The sequence below is a fragment of the Falco punctatus genome (genome assembly GCF_963210335.1).
Source record: "Falco punctatus genome assembly, chromosome: 1".
Classification (NCBI taxonomy): domain Eukaryota; kingdom Metazoa; phylum Chordata; class Aves; order Falconiformes; family Falconidae; genus Falco; species Falco punctatus.
The window spans coordinates 90,574,769-90,594,790 of record NC_137580.1 but is presented as its reverse complement, the minus strand read 5'-3'; the positions used below and the strand labels follow the sequence as shown (position 1 = coordinate 90,594,790).

The window sequence follows — 20,022 nt, the reverse complement described above, 5'->3', positions numbered from 1 at the left end:
CACCCCCACACACAGTCGGAGAACAGGCAGGTGCTGCGGGTTCACAGCTGGGGTTTATTTCATCCCTGTTGCCTCTCACCGCGGGGGTTCCCAGACTTGTCCAGGAGTGACGTCCGACCCTGGAGGGTGCCACGAGTCCTGTGGCAGCCCAGGGCAGGCTCTCCCCAGCCCTGGGAGCGGGCAGTTGTCCCCAGGGGCTGTTCCTGGCTTGGGGGCACCCTGGCAGCCTTGTCACACAGCTAGGGCATGCGGGGGGCTGCAGGCAAGTGGGGACGTGGCGCCGGCTGCCCAGGGTGCAGCTCGGCACAGATGGCGGCCAGGTCCTGCATGCAGAGCAGCACCTGCAGAGATGGGAGCCTGATGCCACTCAAAGCCACCCGGGGATGTGAGTGTCCCCTTGTGTCCCCCAGCCCCGCTGCCCAGGGAAAGGGGCTGTGCTGACCATGTCCAGCTGGGCCTCGGTGTCCTCCAGGGCCACATCCGTGCCGACGCTGAGCCGTGCGGTGGCGAGCTGGAAGAGGTGCAGCACTGTCAGCTTGACTTGCCCCAGCAGCAGGGTCTTCTGGGCGGCCGTGCTCTGGATGTGGGCCCAGCAGGACTCCTGGGAGACAGTGGCAGAGAGCCCTAGCCCCATCCCTGCCCCACCTCAGCCACTGTCCCATGTCCCCTGCACATCCCCCGGCTGGGACAGGGGGACCCGGGGGTCCCAGCTGCGTATCCCCCCATGCACAGTTGCTGACGATGCTCTCTGAGCCCATGGGGACCCCCAGCTCAGCCCAGGGGTCACAGCCCAGCTTCCCGCTGCCACCACGATGGGCATCTTCCCTCTGCAGCATGCTCGGGGCCCGTACTGCTACCCCTCTCCCTGGGGTGGTCCTTGGGCACCCCACATCCCCCCTTACCCCCTGGAGCACGTCGCTGTGGGCAGCCTCCAGGCGTGCGCGGAGCTGGGCCAGCTCACTGTTGGTGCAGAGGAGCTTGCTGCTGGCCTCCTCGCGGTACTGCCGGAGCTGTGCCCGGTGCTGGGCCAGCTGCTCCCACCCGGCTCCTGCCCGTTGTGCCAGGGCTGCCCGCACCCCCGCCAGCGCCCCGAAATGGGCCAGCATGTCTGGGACGTCCTGGAACTGGGCAATGGGAGGGGGCTGAGCGGCTGCGGAGGTAGGGGGGCTGCTCTGGACAGGGCTGAACCCCCCACAAGGGGCTCGGGGACATGCAGGGTGGCACCACAGGGACCCCCGCACCCACCTGCCCCATGGAGGGCAGCACGCCCTGCAGATATTCACCGAAGCCGCGGAGGCTCCGCAGGCGCTGGGCCAGGCGCTCCCTGCGCCGCAGCAGCCCCGCAAGCTCCCGGCGCAGGCGGGTGGCCTTGGCACCCTGCCCCGCCGCCTGCGCCCGCTCCTCATCTGCCCGCCGCAGCAACCGCTCCTGCCTCGCCGCCGAAGCCTGCGGTGCGGGGACAGGGTCAGCGGGGCCCCCACGGCCAGCCCAGCCCCGGCCCCCACCCTGGCACCTTGAGGACTTCGTCGAATTCAAGGACGACATCCCGGAACTGCTCTTCCCTCTGGCTCAGCTGCTGCCGGCGCTGCGCCAGGCGCTCCATTCTCTGCTGAAACGCCTGTGGGACTGCCAGGCGCTGAGAGCATCGCCCCATGCCGGTGCACCCAAGGCAGGATGGGTGCCAGCCTGCGAATGGCCAGGCTGCAGCCCCCAGGGAGGGGGCACACGGAGGGGCTGGGGGCCGCCCTTACCTCCCGCTGGCTCTGCAGTGCCCGCTCCACCTCTGCCACCTCCCGCCTCTTCAGCAGCAAGCGTGTGGAGGGCAGCAGCGTGGCACCATCCCACGCTGGCACCATCCTGCCACAGGTTGCACAGAGCTCACTGTGGTCTGGTGGGGAGCGCCCAGGTGGAAGCACCCACTGCTGTGGCATGACCAGGACCCCCCAGGTACCACCGCTGCTTGCCAGGGCTCGGCACGGGAGCCTCGCCCGCTCTCCCACGCACGCAGGGGTTGTCAGTGACCAGCCAGGGCTATCCCTACTCGCACTCAGGTTACTGACCCCCGCCTTGCTGCTGACCATCCCTCCTGCTTCAGCCTCCCCCCCACTGCGAGACCCCCAGTGCCACCGCAGTGTCCCAGGGAAGGTCAAGTCACGGCACAACCTCAGCTTTCTGATTAGACCCCAGGGAATCCCCCTGCCTCCCCCGAGCCTGCAGCTGGGCAACAGGCTCTGCAGCTCCCCGTTCCCAAGGGTGGCAGCGGGAGCTCCTGGTGGGGGGACCCACGTGGAAGCCACCTGGGAGCGCGCCGGGCAGCACGTGGGCACCCCAAGTGTGCTGGCACCTCTGGATGGGGTGCGGGTGGAGATGGAGCCCCAACACTTACCAGGGTGCCCTCCCTTCCCTGGGTGCCACAGCTGGGGACACACCACCGCCCCCCTGCCTGGGGTCCCAGCCCCCAGCCAGTGACCCCCCCCCCCCCGGCAGTGGCACCCTGGGGACCCAGCGATGGGAATGTGAACCAGTGGGGACAGGGTGCGCTGGCCCCCTTGCCAAGCCCTCGCTCGCCTCCAGCACCTGCCACGGGAGCCGGGTGGGCAGCTGCCTGTCCCGCGGGGGACACGGAGGGATCTCACTCACGGCAGCCGCAGCTGACCCCGGACAGCCACACGCACGTCGTCCTCCGTGTCGCAGGCCGTCTCGCCTGGCGCCTGCTGCTCGCTGAGCGGCCGGCCCCAGGAGCTGGAACACAGGGCAGCCGAGATGGCGGCGGCACAACGCCGTTGCCAGGAGCAGCCGGAGGTTCCCGAAGCTCCCTGGGATTTTCCGGGCACCGCTCCGAGCGTGCGAGCGTGCGAGGGTGGGGAGCTGGGCGCAGGGCCTGCACCAAGGCTGCTCACAGCCAGCCCGTGGGTGGGTCCCACCGGCAGCTGCGCTCCAGCCCCCCCAGCCCGTGGACCCTGCTCCAGCCCCTCCGAACCCCCCGCTCGGGCTCCACGCCTCTTCAGGGACCCCCGTGCACAACCGGCCCCAACCACCGTCCCACCAAGCGCTCGGGTCGCCCCTTCCCGCACCTCCTCCACCTCGCGCTGCTGCTACCCGCAGCGCAGGGCCGGCTCAGACCCTGCCACTTCGCCCGCGGTGCCGGGAGGGCCTCCTTTCCCCTCCGCGTGTTGCCAGGTCCCCTTTGCTCCCCCCATGTGTGTGGCCACGTCCCCCGGGACCCTCCACACACACTCAGATCCCCTGTGTGCGCTCACTTCTCCATCACCCTCTATGCACTCTCTCATCCCACCCCCCACCGCCCACAGCCGATCCCTGTCCTCCTCTGGCCGAGCCCCACACTCGCCTCCAGCCTCACCACACCACAAGGTACAGATTAACTCCCAACTCAGACACGGAGCGGTATTTCAGAAGGACTAGGAGAAAAAATATTTATAACAAAAACAATTAAGCCTGCCTAGTTAGCATCACCCATGTCCTGCATGTGCTCCAGTTGTCTCTTCCATTATTCCAGGACCTCCCCGGCCCCGCGGCAATCTTCTCCATCACGCTCCCCGCAACCCCAGCAGCGCTCATGGTGACTGAGCCAGAACCCCATACTGGTATTCCAGTCTGTCACAGGCATCAAGGCAGGCTACTGGGACCCACCTCCCAAGCTCTGCCTGCGCTGGGCATAACCCTGTTTAAAAAGGACACCTGAGACAAAGAGGAACATGAAAAGAGGAGAGAAGAAATGGAGAAACGTGGCTGGGGAAGGGCAGGGTGAAAGCTGGGGGAGAGTGGAGAAAGAAGAGGGGATCTCTGACCGAACCAGCCCGCCGCAGGACACTATGGGCCTGCGCCCGGCCCCGCTGCAGTGAGGACGGGCTCGATGCTGGCGCCCAGCCGGGTGCTGTGTGCTTCTGCAAGAAGGGATGGAACCACGAGCCTCACATCTCCTCTCCCCTCGCTTCCTGCGGAGGCACCTTGCTGTGCTGCTCGCCATCGTCACCTACGCGGGGCACAGAGCAGCGGCACCTCAGCAAAAGCCGACAAGCCAGACAACAGGAATTCTTCCTGCCCCAGCAGCCGCTCCTGGAAGACCTGCAGCTTGGCAGGAGAGCAGGCGGCTCCCACCCCAGAACTCTGCCAGCAGGCGGGTACCAGGGCTCACCTTCCGTCAGGCGGCTGAGGTAAGCGGTCTGGGCGCTGTTCCCATTGACCAGTGCCAGCGCCTCATGCTTGGTGGAGCTGCTCATGGTCTCCTCTTCCCCCCTCCCCTCATCATCGTCTTCCGAGTCCACCAGCACTAGCACATCACCTGAGTCTTGATTCCTGTGAAGAGCAGAGCAAGGGGAGGTAGGCACTGAGAGGCTGAGGGCAGCCTGTCCTCACCCCTCCCTCCAGCTGGTGCCTCCCCTGGCTTTGACAACCTTCTACACCAAAATGACCAGCTTTGATGGACTCTTCCAATCCCACACCAGCTATGTTCAAAGAACAGCTGGTTTCAGACCCTGCTGGCAGCAACACCACCAACGGCATTAAGCACCGCTTCCCGTTTGTCTTCTGAAGTCCTCAAACCACAAATATTCACGCACCGAAGTGCGTGAGCCCCTCCTGAGCGGAGTTGTTGCCCCCTCCCGCACAGATGGGGAGCAAAGGCACTCAGAAAAACCTTCCCATGCCGCAGCCCCGCAGCCGTGGGAACAGGGGCAAGGGAAAGGAGCAGGGCCAGGAGTGGTGTGAGCAGCAAGCAGAGAAGAAATCTGGTGCACCTGAACCCCAAGGCGGCACTTGTTCGTGTGCAGCTACCAGACATCCCACCTGAGAGGGGAAGGACACGGCGAAACCGCCCGCGCAGAGCAGCTGCAGATCGCTGTTTCTATTTGCTCGAAGTCTTTGGGCTCACCCACACCAAGAAGTGGCAACCCCCACGCTACCGGGAGCCTTGCCAGCACCGACCCTGCACAACCCCAAAGGGATGCCACCCCTGCTCTGCCCAAGTGCTCCCCTCTTTCCCCTCCACCTCCAGCTCCCGCAGCCACGCCAAGTCTCACCCAGCGGCACCGTTCCCTTCCCGTGGGAGGCACAGCCCCCAGGGAAGAACAGCTTTGCTCTGGGGACGGCTCCTGCCTCAGAGGCGGATTCCTGACCCTACCAGATCATCCCTGCCAGGAGACACACTAGTGAGGCCAAGCGGGACTGGGCTGCGGAAAATCAGCTCACCTGAATGCAGCACCTGAATGGGAGAGAAGGGAAGGGAAAGACAGCGTTAGAAACCAGTCCTGCTGCAGTCCCTCGGGCAGTGCTGCTGGTTTTACCCTGTCAATCCTGCCTGCAGCGGGACGGTCTCTGGCAGCCACAGGCAGAAGCACAGAGGCGAAGGTGACCTGCCCACATATGCGACAAGAGCATCAGGGAGGTCACACGGAGAGAGAAGCCCATCACAGCACAGCTCCCTGGAGGAGGCGAGGGGAAGGTGCCTGTAGCACGCAGCTGGGGAAGAGCCTTGTGTTCCCAACCCATCTGCCTCCAGGGCTGACAGGTTTTTCATCAGGAGCAGGATGAGGCCCAAGGGCTGCGGTGACCACCTGCGGCTGACTCCAGCACACCAGAATGGACAAGCAGGTTAGGGATAAACCCAGGCCACCCCAGGAAGGAGTAACCCCCTCCCTGGCTTGCGCAGAGGAGAGCTCCTACCTCTCAGGCACAGGAGGGGATTGTAGTACAGGACGACCCCGGTGACGGTGAGAATAGCCAGCAGGGACAGGACCACCACTGCACCCATGACCCCAACGATGTTCTCTGGTTCTGTGGAGAGGAGACACAGGAGGCCAGCTTGTCACCAGGACATGGACGGATGAGGAATTCGCAGAGCAAGTAATAGAGCAGGTCCTGGTGCTGTCTCAGCTGCCATTTCCCATCGCTGCAACAGTCTCACCAGCACAAGGGGTGAGGGTTTCAGGCACTCATGCTTCATCGATACAGAAAGTACCAGAGCAAGGCCCCTGTTTTTGTGGCTACGTGCGTTTAGTGGAAGCGTATCAACCCCTGCCCATGGCACCTTGAGCAGCGTGGCCTGCAGAGGTGCTCCTCTGTGCTCACAACCCCCAGGAAGGACCAAGGATGCACCTCTCTCAGGCCCACTGCGCTGAGGTGAGGAGAATCAGGCCTTTTCACCCTGGGCCAAAGGGACCCAGTCCTGCATCTGTGCTTGCTGTAAGAGTATGGAAAGCATCAACAGGCAAAGAGGGTTCTTAGTGGCAAACGGAGTCCTTGCGGGCTCGCCAATAGCCCCAGTGAGGTGTGTCCCCACTCCTCAATCCCTGCCACAGCAACCCCAGGCAGCCCCACTCACGCTTCACCGTCAGGCAGACGAATAGCTCCCTCAGCCCCACGGGGTTCTGTGCCTTGCAGATGTAACAGCCCCCGTCGGTGCCCTGGGAGCAGTTCCGGATGGTGAGCCGGGACACGTTGCCCTCCTGGGTGATGAGGTACCTCCCTCCAGGCTGGATCTCCACCTCTGGCTGGGTGATGCCCCGCAGCCAGGTGAGCCTCGCTGCTGGGGTGCTCTCGGTCACACGGCATGTCAAGGTCACATTGTCACCCACAAAGCAGGTCTTCGGGGGCTCCGATTCCAGTGAAGGGATTTCTGAACAGCCCAAGTGGAAAAAAAGAAAGAAAGAATAAAGAAAGAGTCAAGGAGGGAATGGAGGAGTTCAACATAACAAGCAATCAGCCACCTGACTGATTAATAATCATTAACAGAAGGAAGTCAGACAGGAGTCTGGGACTTGAGCGCTGTGGATTTGGCATTCAGCTCACTCACAAGACTTAGCAGCCTTCCAAGGAGTGATCTGAGCAACCTTCACATTGCTCAGTCCCTTTTTTTGACACCTGTCTTTATATCCCCAGGGAAGAACGGCTGGAGGGTAGTCAGCGGGAAGATGGGAGAGGGCAAAGGCAGCCCAGTAACCTTCCTTGGGATCAGCGGAGCTCTTGTGTAGCCCTGACAACCCTTGGAGGATAAACGCAGCTCAGGTTTTCAAAAGCCACTTCTGTCAGATCCCTCAGATGCCTGAAGGGGGTCTGGGGGCACGCACGACCCTTCTCCTATAAACCCAGCCCTTCCAAACTTAATCTCAAGCTGAGCAAGGCACTAAAACCACCTCTCACTTTAACACAGGCATGAGGGCTCATGCAGGTGAAAAGCCAGGTGTGAGGAGATTTGTCGGCCCCTGAAGATGAACCCCAGACACAACTCACCTGCAACTATGCTGCAGTGGATCTCAGCTGCCGGACTTCTGTGCCTTGTGGCCTGCAGAGGTGCAGGCACCTCTACGCCAGTGAAACCCTGCCAGGCTGCCCTGTTAGCATCTCCCCCTGTGGCAAGCACCCGTGGCTTGCCTGACCACTGCTTTAGTGCTCTGGAGGGCAGAGATTGACCAGGGTACCTGTCTGCCCCACCATTAGCAGGCTCATTAGTAGTTAATAAGGCAGGCAAGCCAACTCACTTATCTCCACAGTGCATGCAGGCTCCTCCTGATTGACGATATGGCTCCCAACACACTTGAATACTTTGCGGTGGGAGAGGTGGGAGCTGTTCAGCGTTTCCACATGGGTGTCCGAGGAGCTTGTGGAGCTGATGACCCAGCTTGAGTTCTCCAGATTTTGCCCCTCTTCTCTCCAGTGCAGGGTGGGGTGGGGATACCCCCCAGGCCAGCTGCAAAACAGCTGCAGCATCAGCCCTGACGAGGAGGTCTCAGCCCAGCATTTTGGGGTTGACTGCGGCGGATCTATCAGCCAGAACAGCACATGGTCAGAAACACTTCCAGGCTACAGCTCGCTGTGTCTCAGGGTTGGAACCCCCCCACAAGTGCTCATGTTTGCCACCATTCCTCTTGAAAATCTTCCCGGTTTCCCTGCTTATCTTGCTCCCTTACCTGTATCCCACAGCCCCAGGGGAGCACAACTGAGTGACAGCCACAGCGACCAAGCAGGGGGCTGCCACAGCCACCACAGCCGAGCCTTGAGGGACCAACGCACAGGGAGGCAAAACGTTATTGCCACAGGTTTATCCAGCGGAGATGGGAAAAGCAGCTAAAAATGCAGTGGGAGAACAAAATCTCCACGCTGCCCTTGGTCCTGATGCCACAGCTACAAGGGGTGACACCGATTCACACTGCTTGAGAACAAGGCTCTGCCTCTCCCCGTCACTGATCCAAGCACTTGGATTTCCCAAGGGAACACGGAAAGCATCAGAGCTCTTGCCCAGGGACAAGTAACTAGCTTCTTAGAGCCACCAGCTCAAAGCTGGAGCACTTCCCCAGCGAGCCCAGCACACTGAGGAGGAAGCTATTCCTTGCATACAAGATGCTCTGCCCACAGGGAGTCCTGGTGACTCCAGCTCGCAGGGTCAGGCCCACAGACACGTGCCACTGAAGCCAAACCTTGGTGTGCTCCGCTCCTTCCCACCACCACTGTCACTGCCACGTGGGGCCAGACAATTTTACTCGGCCAGGCACCACACACTGTGTCCGCACCACGCTGCAGGACGGGGACAAACTCCAGCAAAGAACAGAGGCAGGGTAAGTCACCGCTGGCCTCGTGCCAGGGCCACTCCATAACCACCATGGCTGTGTTATCTCAACACAGAAACAACTACAGGGTGCCAGGAGCCGGTCAGAAGCTAACAGAAACCCAAGGGCAATCAACCCCTTCGGGCAGAGCAGGGCTCACGTTCCGGGCAGTATGAGTTCCTGCCTCTCTGCCATCAGCTGTGTTTTCACACACACACGTGCGCATACGCACGGGTTTGTTTAGCAGCCATAGGGATCCTGGACTCTGATCCAGGCTGAATTAACACACTGTGCCACTGTGGCTGACTTGCTTAATCCAGTGCTGAACAAGACCCCACAGAGAGATCAGACACTGCCAAAGCAAGCCCCCCACAAGCGGTGTCAGAGGGATGCCTGATGTTTATTTTGCGGAGCAAAATAATGACATGAGTTAAAAAAAGAAACTATTGTGGCAAAACCCCATGTGAGCTACAAGAACATACCTCCTTAGGGCTTGGCTTTCCAGGAACTACATACACACATCTCCTATGATCTTTGAAACCATCCAGGTCTGGCAGGAAAGTTCCCTACACTGCTTCCTCCGTCCCAGCTCTGGGGAGGTCTCATAACTGATCCCAAATCCTGGCTGTGGTTCATTACAGCAACCTGTCAGCCTGAGTCACCAGAAACTACCCTGTGTCAAGAGGTGGACACAGCCCTTCCAGGACATCCAGCCACAGAGCTGCACCTTCTCTTCTGTGGTTCCAGGAACCTGCCTCCTGAAGCCATCAGCTTTACATCCTGAACTCCCAGGCTCTCCCAGTATAACTCTACGCTTCTGTCTAAATGCTAACAGAGATCTGTTCCTTAAACGTTAACAAACCAAAACCCTAAAAATCTCCACACACACACCCCCGCCAGTGAAAACCCCCTCACAGAACACCAGCAAAAAGGACCTCATGCCCATGGAAGAGCCACTTACATCAAACTGCACACAAACATACCAAGGAATCCCTTGGAGCTCTGCAATCGGTGTTTCCTTCACATCACGAGCTTCCCACCAAACCAAACACAGAACAGCACCTCGAGGCAGGGCCACACCTTTATGTTGCTAGGATGCTTACTCTACAGCTTGTGGGTTTTTAAAATGCAGTTTTTAGCAAAAAGAGATCTTCTTAGTATAAACCATGAGATGGGTTGAAGATTGTCAACTGGTAACTTCCACATGAAGCCTACAGAACCTGGGTGGCTCTTTTATAGCGGTGCCAAGTCTGTATCCAAGATGTTCACTCCAGCCCAGGCTGAATTGTTCCGGTACCAGCACTGCAGGGCCCGTGCTTCTGCTCTGAGTTTGAGAAGCTTCAACTTCTGGCCTTTCCTGATGCTGCTTCTGCTGATCTAAAGCACCACCAGAAATACTCCTCTGACCTATTTAAGGGCACATCAGTGTCCCATCTCACCTTTGTACCCTTGGGAAATTAACTGACACATTAATTCCATGCTAACTAATGAAGTTCAGACTGTGACACCAACACTTGGCATGCCATGGATACCTTTTGCTCCTGAGTGTTTTGCACCAGTGCTCCAGATTTAGGGCTCCCCCCTCCCAAGCCCCATACCTACACATATATTCTCTGCAGCAGTTTCAGGTTCAATTCCTTCGCTCCAGCCCTCTGTGACCCTCCAAACCCTATCTGCAGGTTCCCTGCCCCAGGCAGGGAATTTTTATTCATGCGAACTTTCAGAGATTGAATCTTTACAGAACAGGTGTAACTTTTACAACACACATCTTCCACCAAACACCAAGAAGGAAGGAACACCCTGAATGCAAACAGAAAACAGGTCTTACGCATGGCAGGTGCTGACGGAAAGATCCAGCAAGAAAACAAGGAACCAACAGAGCACAGTGTGAGTGAAAGAGGCAAACTGGCAGCAGTACCTCCTCAACCCTATAACATGGGCTTGGCTGGTGTAAAGGACAGGAGGTCACAGCCCAGGTGTGAGGGGCCAGAGCCTTCGTCACATGTGATTTGAGTTGGTGAAGGCACCAAGAGTGGTACCGGCCACAGGAGCTGTGCTCCCTGCTAATGCGGAGAGGGCTGTTCCCACAGGAGACAAGGCATCCAGGCAAGATAATGGTTCCCTGGCAGAAGCAGAAAGGACCTGCACCAGTGGTGTGCAAAGTAGTTGACTTGAGTGGCTCTCCAGCCTAATCTTCCACCCGTGCTGTGAAGATTTCTAAGAGAATGAATTAATGAAATAGAGATGGAAATGCGAAAGGGCACCAAAAGACACAACAGGTAACAAGGCTGAAAAAATGGCCTGTGCTGCTTAACAGAATCTCCCAGGACAGGGCTCCCAGCAGTAAATTTGAGGAATGCGGTCTTTCCATCAAGATCAGAAGGCTGCACTGTAAGTAAGACTCAGCACAGACAACTGACCAGCTGAGGACCCTCCGCTCTCACACCGAAAGGATGGCAACAAGGAACGGCCCAGCTCATATATTTCAAACACGTATTTCAACTGAGGGAAAAAAAGACGGTGAGCAGCAGCCTCCATAAATCCTAAGATTTATGAAGGCTCAAGTCAGCCGGATTCTAAGGCAAAGGGCCACCCTGGAACAGCTACAGGATACAAAAGATTTGTCAAAAAAACTGGTTTATCATCACCAATGAAGAAGAACTGAAGAGACACAGCAAGGACTTAACAGCTGGCATTTTGTCCTCTGCACTGCACACAACTGAGCCTTGACAGACCATTTAGACACGTCTCTGGGAGCTTGTGAGTGAATGCGTAATTGAGTAGTACCAGCCCGCTCACAGATTTTGCACGTTACAGCCACCCTGCCCTTTTCCACATAATTTTTCCACCAGTGCCAGATGAATCTGGGGACCTGTGAGACTGCGGGGAGGAAATTCACAGATGTGAGACAGACTTACTGCCTACTAGGAGCTGGACTCTGTGCTCGTGGTCCGTCTTGTTCAGCACCTCCCTACAAGTGTAGTTGCCTTCATCCTGCAGGCGCAGCTCTGTGATGCTGAGAGCGCTGTTGTCAACCAGGGAGAAACGGATGTCTGGTGGGAAGGCGACCCTCGAGGAGAAGAGCGGGGGGAAAGAGTGCGGATCCCCTTGAAACCAGACCACCTCGGTTGCTTCTTTGGAGACATTTCGGCATAAAAGGAGGACGCTTCCTCCAACCTTTCCGAAGACCACTTCTTCTGTTCCTGCAAAACAGAAGGGACAGTGTCAGGGATGTAGGGAACGGGTAAAGCCAAAGCCCTCTTCTGCCAGCAATGCCCTGCACATCTGATACAGACCAGCCCTCTGGGGCTTGTTAGGGGGGCTGCTGTCCAAGGATCTCCCAAGAGGTATTTGGCAACTGAAAACATTCAGTGCAGACACACAGTCAAGAAGAGGTACACGTCTTAAAAGGCTCAACAGGAAAGCAAGGACGGGCTATTTCTGCTGAGAAAGGAGGGCAACAAACGAGTGACTGAGGAGCCAGAGCAGTGTAGGAGCCCGAACCACAGTGGGTCACAGTGAAGCCCAGAAATCTCGCAAAGAACTCAGCAGTCGTATGACTATCAAGCAGGGATTTTATTCAGGGCTGGGTGTATGGGGGTATTTCCTCCAAACACGCTCCTTTTTTGTCTCTTTCCCGACTCCTGCTTCATACACTCATCTTACACATATCCATGACACGTTTTTATGTATTCATTAACTATCCGAGAGTGAGCAGTGTTTTATTCAAAATAAAGGAACGCCTTCTTGGCACTTGTGTGCTACATCTTGGTGGTCTTCTGTGGGGCTCTTTTTGATGAAGGCTGGACGTCTTCCTCTTTACGAACTTTTGTCCCGCTTGCGTGCAGTTGTTCGGGGCAGCAGCGCACACGACACACGACAGCTGACGAGGACCAGTTTGTTTCCACTTTATCTTCTTGGTGTCTTCTTCGGATGGCCTTAGGCGCGCCTTATAGATGAGGCACGAGCACTTTGCAAGCATCAACTTCATAATTTGCATAGTTACACAGAAGGCAGCTTCTTATCAATCCGCTTAATAATTTACAGAGTCAAACACAAAGTCACTCGCTTGCTGGAGCACTGGCCCACGCAGCCCCATCCCGCACCGCACCGGGGGCCCAGCACCGAACTGGGGGCACAGCACCGAACTGGGGCCCAGCACCCAACTGGGGGCCCAGCACCCAACTGGGGGCCAGCGCCCAACTGGGGCCCAGCACTGAACTGGGGGCACAGCACCCGACCGGGGGCCCAGCACCGAACCGGGAGTCCAGAGCCGCCCCCATGTCACAGCGGCCACCGAGGATGATGACACGAGGGCCGGTGTCCCCCTCTGGCCTGTCCTGCTTCCCCTTCCCCCCCCAAATGGCACCCGCACCCCACAGCCAACGCCAGGGTCCGCAGCAGCCCCCTCACCCAGCAGCCCCTCGGCGCCTGCCCGCCTCGCTTCCCAAGGGAATGTGACTACTTTCGACACAAAAAATGTACTTTTAAAGAAAAGGAACCAGCACGAGGGCGGGCTGGGGGGCTCCCCTCAGGAGCGCGGCGGGCGGAGGTACGAGGGGCGTTGAGGGCCGCCCCGGCGCTGGCTGCCCCCTCCCCTCAGCCCCGCTACCTGCGGCCTCCCGGCGCGGCACCAGCCTCCAGACGCAAAGGGCGAGGAAGAAGGGGGCCGGCAGCGTCCCGCCGGGCAGCCGCATGGCCGTGTGCCGCCGCCGGAGCCGCCCGCCCCGGGGAGGCGGTGCTGCCTGGCCTCCGCCCCGGCCAGCGGGCAGGGCAGGGCGGACGGGCCCGCTCGCTCCCCCGCCCGCTCTCCGGGGCCCGTGAAGGGGGTCGTGCATCAGTCCCCACCGCCCCAGCCCGCCATCTTGGGCGCCCGCCATCTTGGGTGCCCCCCCGACCCCGCCCGCCACCTTGGGGCGCCCCCCCGACCCCGCCCGCCACCTTGGGGCGCCCCCCCGACCCCGCCCGCCATCTTGGGGCGCCCCCCCGCCATCTTGGGCAGCCCCGGGCCGCTCTCCCTGTGCTGGGGCCGGGCACGGAGCTCGGGGGCGGCCGGAGGAGCGGGAGCCTGTGGCGCAGGGAGGGTGCTGTGCCCGGAGGGTAAAGCTAAGTGAAGGCAGCAAGCGAAGCCCCCCGCCCAGGGAACTCGCCCGTAATTCAACCGCTTAGAGACACCCCAGAAGCAGTGGGAGCGGGGAGCAGTGGTAAATGACTATAAACCGTGCCACAAACTATGTGATTTGGGGTATGGGAGACAGAAAAAAAAGCAGGCAGCAGCTCGGAGGGACCGAGAGGAGGGAGCAGGTAGCTGGGGTGAGGGATGAGCTGCTCCACAGCTGGAGGGGTCCCAAGGCAGCAGGCAGCAAGGGAAGGGAAAGCTATGAACGTTTTCAGTTTCTTTAAAGGTTTTCCCAGGATTCCCCTTGGTGAATGTAACAAGGCACAGCCAGTGTGCTGTTAAATTTCAGCAGCAGATGTGTTAAATTGTCCCAACGACAGGATTTCTTCTGCTGACTGCTGCCAAGTGGACCCAATGGTCCTGCATTGTCCACTACTGCGGGCAGCAGCTTCCAGGCTGGTTTGTCATATGTAGTAACGCAGAGTTCTCTGCATAACCCCGCAGCAAGGGCTGTAAAGCACGCAGGTATCCTCTGGTTCCTGAGGCCACGTTACCGCTGGGGGAAGGCACAGCACGGCCGTCACACACCGGGCTGAGGCGATGGAGCCCCCCGCGGCACATCAACGCGCGTCCGGCCACGGCAGCAGCGCCGCTCCAGGTAACCGCTCTGCGCAGAGACCGAGGCGGCGCTGCAGGGGGCGCCCTAACAGCGGGAGCGGGGAAAGGCTTGCGGCGCGCCGCCGCCAATGGGAGTGGAGCGTGGCGGCGTCTCCGCCAATAGGAGCGAGGAGGCGCGGGGGCGGGCCGGCGCTCGGGCAGCACCTCCGCCAATGGGAGCGCGGTGCGGGCTAGTGCGCGGAGCGGGGCGCAGAGCCGCAGCCATGCCGGTGGACCTGGGGCTGTGGAGCGGGCCGCTGAGCCTCACCGAGGTAGAGCAGAAGCCGGCGCACCCGCTGCGGGTCAAGTATGGCGCCGTGGAGGTGGATGAACTGGGCAAGGTGCTCACGCCCACGCAGGTGAGCGGGGCCCCCCCGCTCGGGGGTGTGTCGCAGGGCGGCGCGGCAAAATGGCGGGAGGCGGCCGGGCCTCTGGCGCCTTGGCTGGGGCAGCCCCGGGGTGAGCCCGGCGGGGTGCGGGGCGCGGAGCGGTGCCGCGCCCTGCTGGCCTCCCCGGTGCTCCGTGGGCTCTCACAGGCTGGGTGCGAGCTGGCACGAACGGCTCTGGAGCCGGGTGTGACTGCCAGCGCTGGCCGCAGGTGGCCTCCCTGTGCGGTGCAGCGGGTGGTGCAGGCACGGGGTTGGCTGCTGCTGACGCTGTTATCCCTCCAGGTCCAGCACCGCCCCACCAGCATTGAGTGGGATGGCTGTGATCCCCAGAAGCTTTACACCCTGGTTCTCACAGACCCAGATGCACCCAGTAGGAAGGATCCAAAGTTCAGGTAATAAGGGTGGGCAACTCCCTGTCTTGCCTGGGGAAAATGGAGCATCCCTCTCGGTCCGAGCAGAGGCTTAGAAGGAGGTCAGGAACATGCTCTGTCTAAGGTGCAGCAGTGTAGCTGTAGCTTGGGATAGAAACAGTGACCTTGCATCTCTCCTTGAGACAGGGACAGCACAGGAGGAAGCAGCTGCTGTTGCCAGGGGTGTTTGAAGGTGTGTTGTAGCTTGGAGAAGCACAGCATCTGCTGCTTACTCTAATTTGGCAGGTGTCTGATTTCCAATTAGGTTAGTCTGTGCTAGCAGTGGAGTCTGAAACATGGCACCAGCTCACTTTTTCTCAAGTCAGGCTCAGAAGTGTGTGGAATACTCAGGCTTAGGGATCAGGCTCTCAGTTTCCTGGATCCACAAGGTGGGATGACAGAGCTGGTCTTGACAAGCTCTGCACTTTGAATAGGGCGGTACCTGCTCAAGGACTCTTTGGGTCTGTCAAAGCAGTGGTGGCTCTTAGCTTCAGTTACCCTGAAAAGCAGCAGCTGGGAGTAACGAAGGGCCTTAGCTGGGGCTGCGATGCAGTCTGATCGGGTTCTGCCTTCTCTTTTCAGGGAATGGCACCACTTCCTGGTGACCAACATGAAAGGCAATGACGTGGGGAGCGGGACTGTGCTGTCGGATTACGTTGGCTCCGGACCTCCCAAAGGAACAGGTTGGTACCTAGCTGCAGCTGTTCCCGCAGTCTGAGCACAGCGCTGTGTGGATCAAATGCGGTGCACAGGGCCGGGCAGGCAGGCCTGCAGCAAACTGGCTGCCTACTTGGCATGTGCTGCATGGCTGGGCAAAGGGTGTGCTGCGCTGCACGAAGGCCCTACACAGGACTGCTTGCACTTGCACGCAGCCACGGCCAGCACAAGAACATGTCACCACTGTCCCCTTGCTGTCTGGTAGGCAGGTCTGTGCTGCCTGAAGTTGGTAGGCAGTGCTGTCTGGTGGGGGGGAAGCAGTAGCCTGGACAGGACATGAGCTATTCAAGCCTATCTAGTGCATCTTCTCTCAGCTCCCTTAGCTCCATCATACTTCTGATCCTGAAGAATGCAGGCATGTGTTTCCCTGCGCCCCTGGAGTTGCTTCAGAGCAAACCTTAAACCCGGGAATTGCAGGTGACTGGCGCTCATATTGCTGTCTCCTCCCCACAGGGCTGCACCGCTACGTGTGGCTGGTGTACGAGCAGCCAAAGCAGCTGACCTGCAATGAGCCCATCCTCTCTAATCGCTCTGGTGACAAACGAGGGAATTTCAAGGTGGCTTCTTTCCGCAGCAAGTATGGGCTGGGGGTGCCAGTGGCTGGTACTTGCTACCAGGCAGAGTGGGATAACTATGTGCCAAAGCTCTATGAGCAGCTGTCGGGGAAGTAGAGCAAGGAACACGAAGAAGCACTGTGCAGCACCCCTGGAGACCAGGCTGATTAGAGCACATCGCTGTAGTTCTGTTTGATTAGTGAGTTGAACCCAACTGCTCCCGCACTGACCCCTGGAACTGTAACACTGTTGCTGTCCCTGGCCTGAACGCGCTTCCATGTGGCATGATCCAGACCTTGCTGTGCTTCAGCTGACTCCCGTAGGTACAGGTGACCGCTAGCTAGATGAGCTTCTGACAAGGTGCCTGGAAGGGCCACCTTCTCCAGGCCCACCTGCTTAAGGGAAGCCAAAGCCTTTGTGAATTAGTGTCACTTCAGAGTGTTTCTGCTGTACTGAAATGGTATTATGTGGCAGTGCTGTGGGTACAGAACCACTTCTGGGTTGGTGCTGGCTGTGTACTACTCTCCCCTTCCCAGGTGAGGAGATGGCAGTCTAAGGGAAACACCTCCCCCCCCCCCTTTTTTTTTTTCTCCTATTTTTTTATTTTGACCTTTAAGTATTTGGCCAGCGCCTCCACTTCACTGAAGCGAACCACTAAGGCAGTGAAGGTGTAGCTGGTAGAAAGAGGCAGGGCAGCTGGTTGGTAGCACTACTTTCTGTTCTCTGTTGCCACTCAAAGCTGAGAGACCACTTTGTTTTGTTCAAGTCCTGTTGTGACTCGATGTTAACGTGCTGGTTGCTCACAGTGCAATTAAAAAACTTACCAAGGTGGATGGTGTGGTTGTCTTCTTGGGGGGCAAGGGGAGTGCTTACAGGAGCAGCTCGCTGTCAGGGTCCTTTCCCCCCCTGCCTGCTGGAAAGAGGCTGGAGCCTCTGACAGGAGTTCCGCACTCCTGTGCTGCCTGAAACAAGTGCTGATGCTGGAGGAATGCAGCTCAAAGCAGTCACGTCTTTCTAACAACCTTGTACAAACTTAATCCACTGCCCTTGAGGCGCGGCTTTGCCGAACCAAGGTTGTACAGCAAAGGTTCATGGCAAAGGGCAGTGCCATGAAATAGAAATTCAGAGAACATGGGCTGTTTCTGAAGCCACCATCTCACCCAGCAGCAGCAGCAGGGTAATTTATCCCCTGAAAGGTTCCTGTTGCCAACCTTGATGTTTCTTGGTGCTGATGGGGCAGCCTGTGGGCACTGGCCGGCTGTTAACAAGCCCTTCCACCTGCTCTGCCAGCCCCCCGGGCTGAGGGAGCCTGGTGCTTTCAGCCCACGCTGGGCAGGTGGCAGAGGGGCCGGTCCCTGCCTGTCAGGGGGCTCTCCCCAGCGCCACACGATGCAGCTGAACCCCCGCTGCAGGATTCCGCTCCCATGAGAACCACCACCAGCTTTACTGACCTGAAGCCGCTTCCCAGCCAAGCTGCAGGGTCCCAGTTGCTTTCCTGATCCTCCGGCAGCTTGCGGCAAGGTCTGGTGGTGTCTCCTAAGTGCTTAAAGCAGAAAGTGAACCTTTGGTCCAGTCTGACATCTTTAAAAGAGATAAAGCTGATATAACTCTACTTCACAGAACTAGAAGCCTTCCCCCTTTCTCAAAGGTCTGCACCCAGGTGGTCTGAGAAACGGGTACTGAAATACTCTGCAGGCTGCAGCAAGGCCCTGGAAAAGCCCGAGTGAGGCTGTAACTAAGAAAGGTGGTTGTTTCTGCCCCAAGCAGTTTTTCAACCCAGCCATTAAAATATTTAAACATTAAAACAGGGATTGATGGTTTTTCAGGAAAAATCCCCAGTTACCAAAGAGGGTGGGTGGTGACAGGTTTGAACAGTTGTCCTTCGCGGTGCTCAGCACAGGCTGAGCCCTCCTGCGACTTCTCAGGCTGGAAGTGGGACACAAAAAAAAAAAAACACAACCCACCATTCCATTAGCCTAAAAACCTGCACTGTCAAGAACCGCAGGTTTGAACCAAAGCCCCCGAGGTTCCCGATCTCACCCTTTGGTGTCATCCGCAAGAGATGCGCTGGCAGGAGCGAGTATGTCACCTCCCTGCTCCCACCTTCAGACTGTGCTGGGGAGCCGCTCTTCCCACAATGAGACAGCGAGGCGTTGTGATGAACACTTTTATTTACAAATATAATTAAAAGCTCTGACAGTTATTCATGCTCTTCCTTGGAACCTGAAAAATGTTTTTGTTGTTTTGTTGGTTTTTTTGTTGGGTTTTTTTTGCCTTTTTTTTTTTTTTTAAAGTGCATGCAAAAGAAGTAAAGCCTTTTTTTTTTATCTTTTTATTGTAAGAAAATACACAGTTTGAAAGTGTGAATAATGCAATATTTGTGACCAAGATCATGGGGTTGGGGGTGGACTTGGGGGAGGAACAAAAAAAAAAAAAAAAAGAAAAAAAAAAAAGAAAAGAAAAGGGCTGGGGATGATCTAACAGACAGTGTTGACCTCCAAGTACTGAACTGGAGAGTAGGCAGGGTGGCTGGGAGCAGGAGGAAGGGGGAAAGAAGTAAAAAAATTTTTGATCAGAGAAACAGTTAAAATACAATATGAAAATAAGTAAAAGCTCTCCTTAAATTCCTTCTATACACAAAATACATGATTTGACAAAGCCCAATTTGTGCTACTGGGATCCTGTGGGCTCATTTAAGTGTATTCACATTCTCTGCGACAGCAGAAAATGATTATGATACAATCAAGAATATGCCGAGGACTGAGGTCTCATCCCCGCCTCGCCTGGCATGGTTCTTCTAAAAATCACCAGATCTTCGCCCCGCCCCTCCCCACCCCCAAAAAAGTAATAATATGTCACCACTGATATGTACATCACGATTAAGTTTTTTTTTCTGTAAAATGTATCAAATTTTTCAATCTTTAATAAAATTTTTATTATTTAATTATTCCTGATGAATAAATACCAAAAAAATAAAAATAAAATAAAATTATGCAGCAGCTAGTTAAGGTAAGGCTGCGGATTTAGTCTCTCTCCCCCTGGGTTTGTATATATCTTTTGATATTTATTTTTTTTGCTTGTACTTTCATTGATTGGTGGTAAAATGAGTGATTGCTCAAAAGCAACATACATCCACTTTTTTTTTTTTTCCATTAAAATTGTCTCCAAAGTTTTCACTGAAACATTTTTAATCATTGCACAGAGACATCAATACTGTGACATACTATGGAAAAGACTGCCAGGAGCTGTCCTGCACCGGGACTTGACACAGGGGGAAAGGGGACCCCTGATGGAGTAAGAATATACAGGCACTAGTCCGACACGATGTCAGTAAGAGAGACAGAAAGAGAGAGAGCACGCCCGTTAACATGGGGAATGTTGGTTTTGCAAGTTTTATCATTGTTTTGTTTGCTTTTTGTTTTTAAATGGCAAAGAAATTTAATCTCATCTATAGTCCTCCTTGGGATATTCTAATGTGACCAAATTCCCAAAGCCCATTCGCAAGCTCTCCATGTCAAACGTTTCAATCTCTCGCTCCTGCCTTTCCAACAAAAACTTTATCCTCTCGCTGCGTTCCTTCTGGAGGGCGGCTAGCTCCTCTTCGATCTGAAAGAA

General features: G+C 57.2%; 4 protein-coding genes across 14 annotated transcripts in view; 1 reads left to right on the top strand and 3 right to left on the bottom strand.

Annotated features, from left to right (window-relative positions):
• Positions 1–2,764, bottom strand: CFAP73 (cilia and flagella associated protein 73). Its single transcript, XM_080395011.1, has 7 exons — positions 2,641–2,764; positions 1,752–1,857; positions 1,514–1,618; positions 1,246–1,446; positions 903–1,124; positions 443–601; positions 1–341 (listed from the first exon to the last, which is right to left on the bottom strand). The coding sequence occupies exons 2-7, from the start codon at positions 1,854–1,856 to the stop codon at positions 240–242; spliced, it is 894 nt and encodes a 297-aa protein (XP_080251137.1). The 5' UTR covers position 1,857; positions 2,641–2,764; the 3' UTR covers positions 1–239.
• Positions 2,765–3,420: 656 nt separating this feature from the next.
• Positions 3,421–13,458, bottom strand: VSIG10 (V-set and immunoglobulin domain containing 10). 7 transcript variants are annotated; one of them, XM_080394940.1, is made up of 8 exons: positions 13,174–13,456; positions 11,480–11,764; positions 7,497–7,778; positions 6,341–6,634; positions 5,683–5,793; positions 5,209–5,221; positions 4,157–4,317; positions 3,421–3,994 (listed from the first exon to the last, which is right to left on the bottom strand). In XM_080394940.1, the coding sequence occupies exons 1-8, from the start codon at positions 13,439–13,441 to the stop codon at positions 3,933–3,935; spliced, it is 1,476 nt and encodes a 491-aa protein (XP_080251066.1). In that variant the 5' UTR covers positions 13,442–13,456; the 3' UTR covers positions 3,421–3,932. The 7 variants fall into 7 exon arrangements, 6 of the variants coding, with proteins under 6 accessions (XP_080251066.1, XP_080251070.1, XP_080251071.1 ...); XM_080394944.1 differs by lacking the exon at positions 7,497–7,778 and having other exon boundaries at positions 13,174–13,458; XM_080394945.1 differs by lacking the exon at positions 5,209–5,221 and having other exon boundaries at positions 4,157–4,348.
• Positions 13,459–14,515: 1,057 nt separating this feature from the next.
• Positions 14,516–17,238, top strand: PEBP1 (phosphatidylethanolamine binding protein 1). Its single transcript, XM_080395025.1, has 4 exons — positions 14,516–14,696; positions 15,009–15,118; positions 15,719–15,819; positions 16,307–17,238. The coding sequence occupies exons 1-4, from the start codon at positions 14,562–14,564 to the stop codon at positions 16,522–16,524; spliced, it is 564 nt and encodes a 187-aa protein (XP_080251151.1). The 5' UTR covers positions 14,516–14,561; the 3' UTR covers positions 16,525–17,238.
• A 1,322-nt stretch (positions 17,239–18,560) lies between these two features.
• TAOK3 (TAO kinase 3) overlaps positions 18,561–20,022 on the bottom strand; it is a 93,936-nt gene continuing 92,474 nt past the window's right edge. For all 5 annotated transcript variants that reach the window (XM_080394704.1, XM_080394701.1, XM_080394703.1 and 2 more), the window contains one exon: positions 18,561–20,013. In XM_080394704.1, coding sequence (XP_080250830.1) covers positions 19,852–20,013 — 162 coding nt within the window. In that variant the 3' untranslated portion in view covers positions 18,561–19,851. The remainder of the gene's footprint in view (positions 20,014–20,022) is intronic.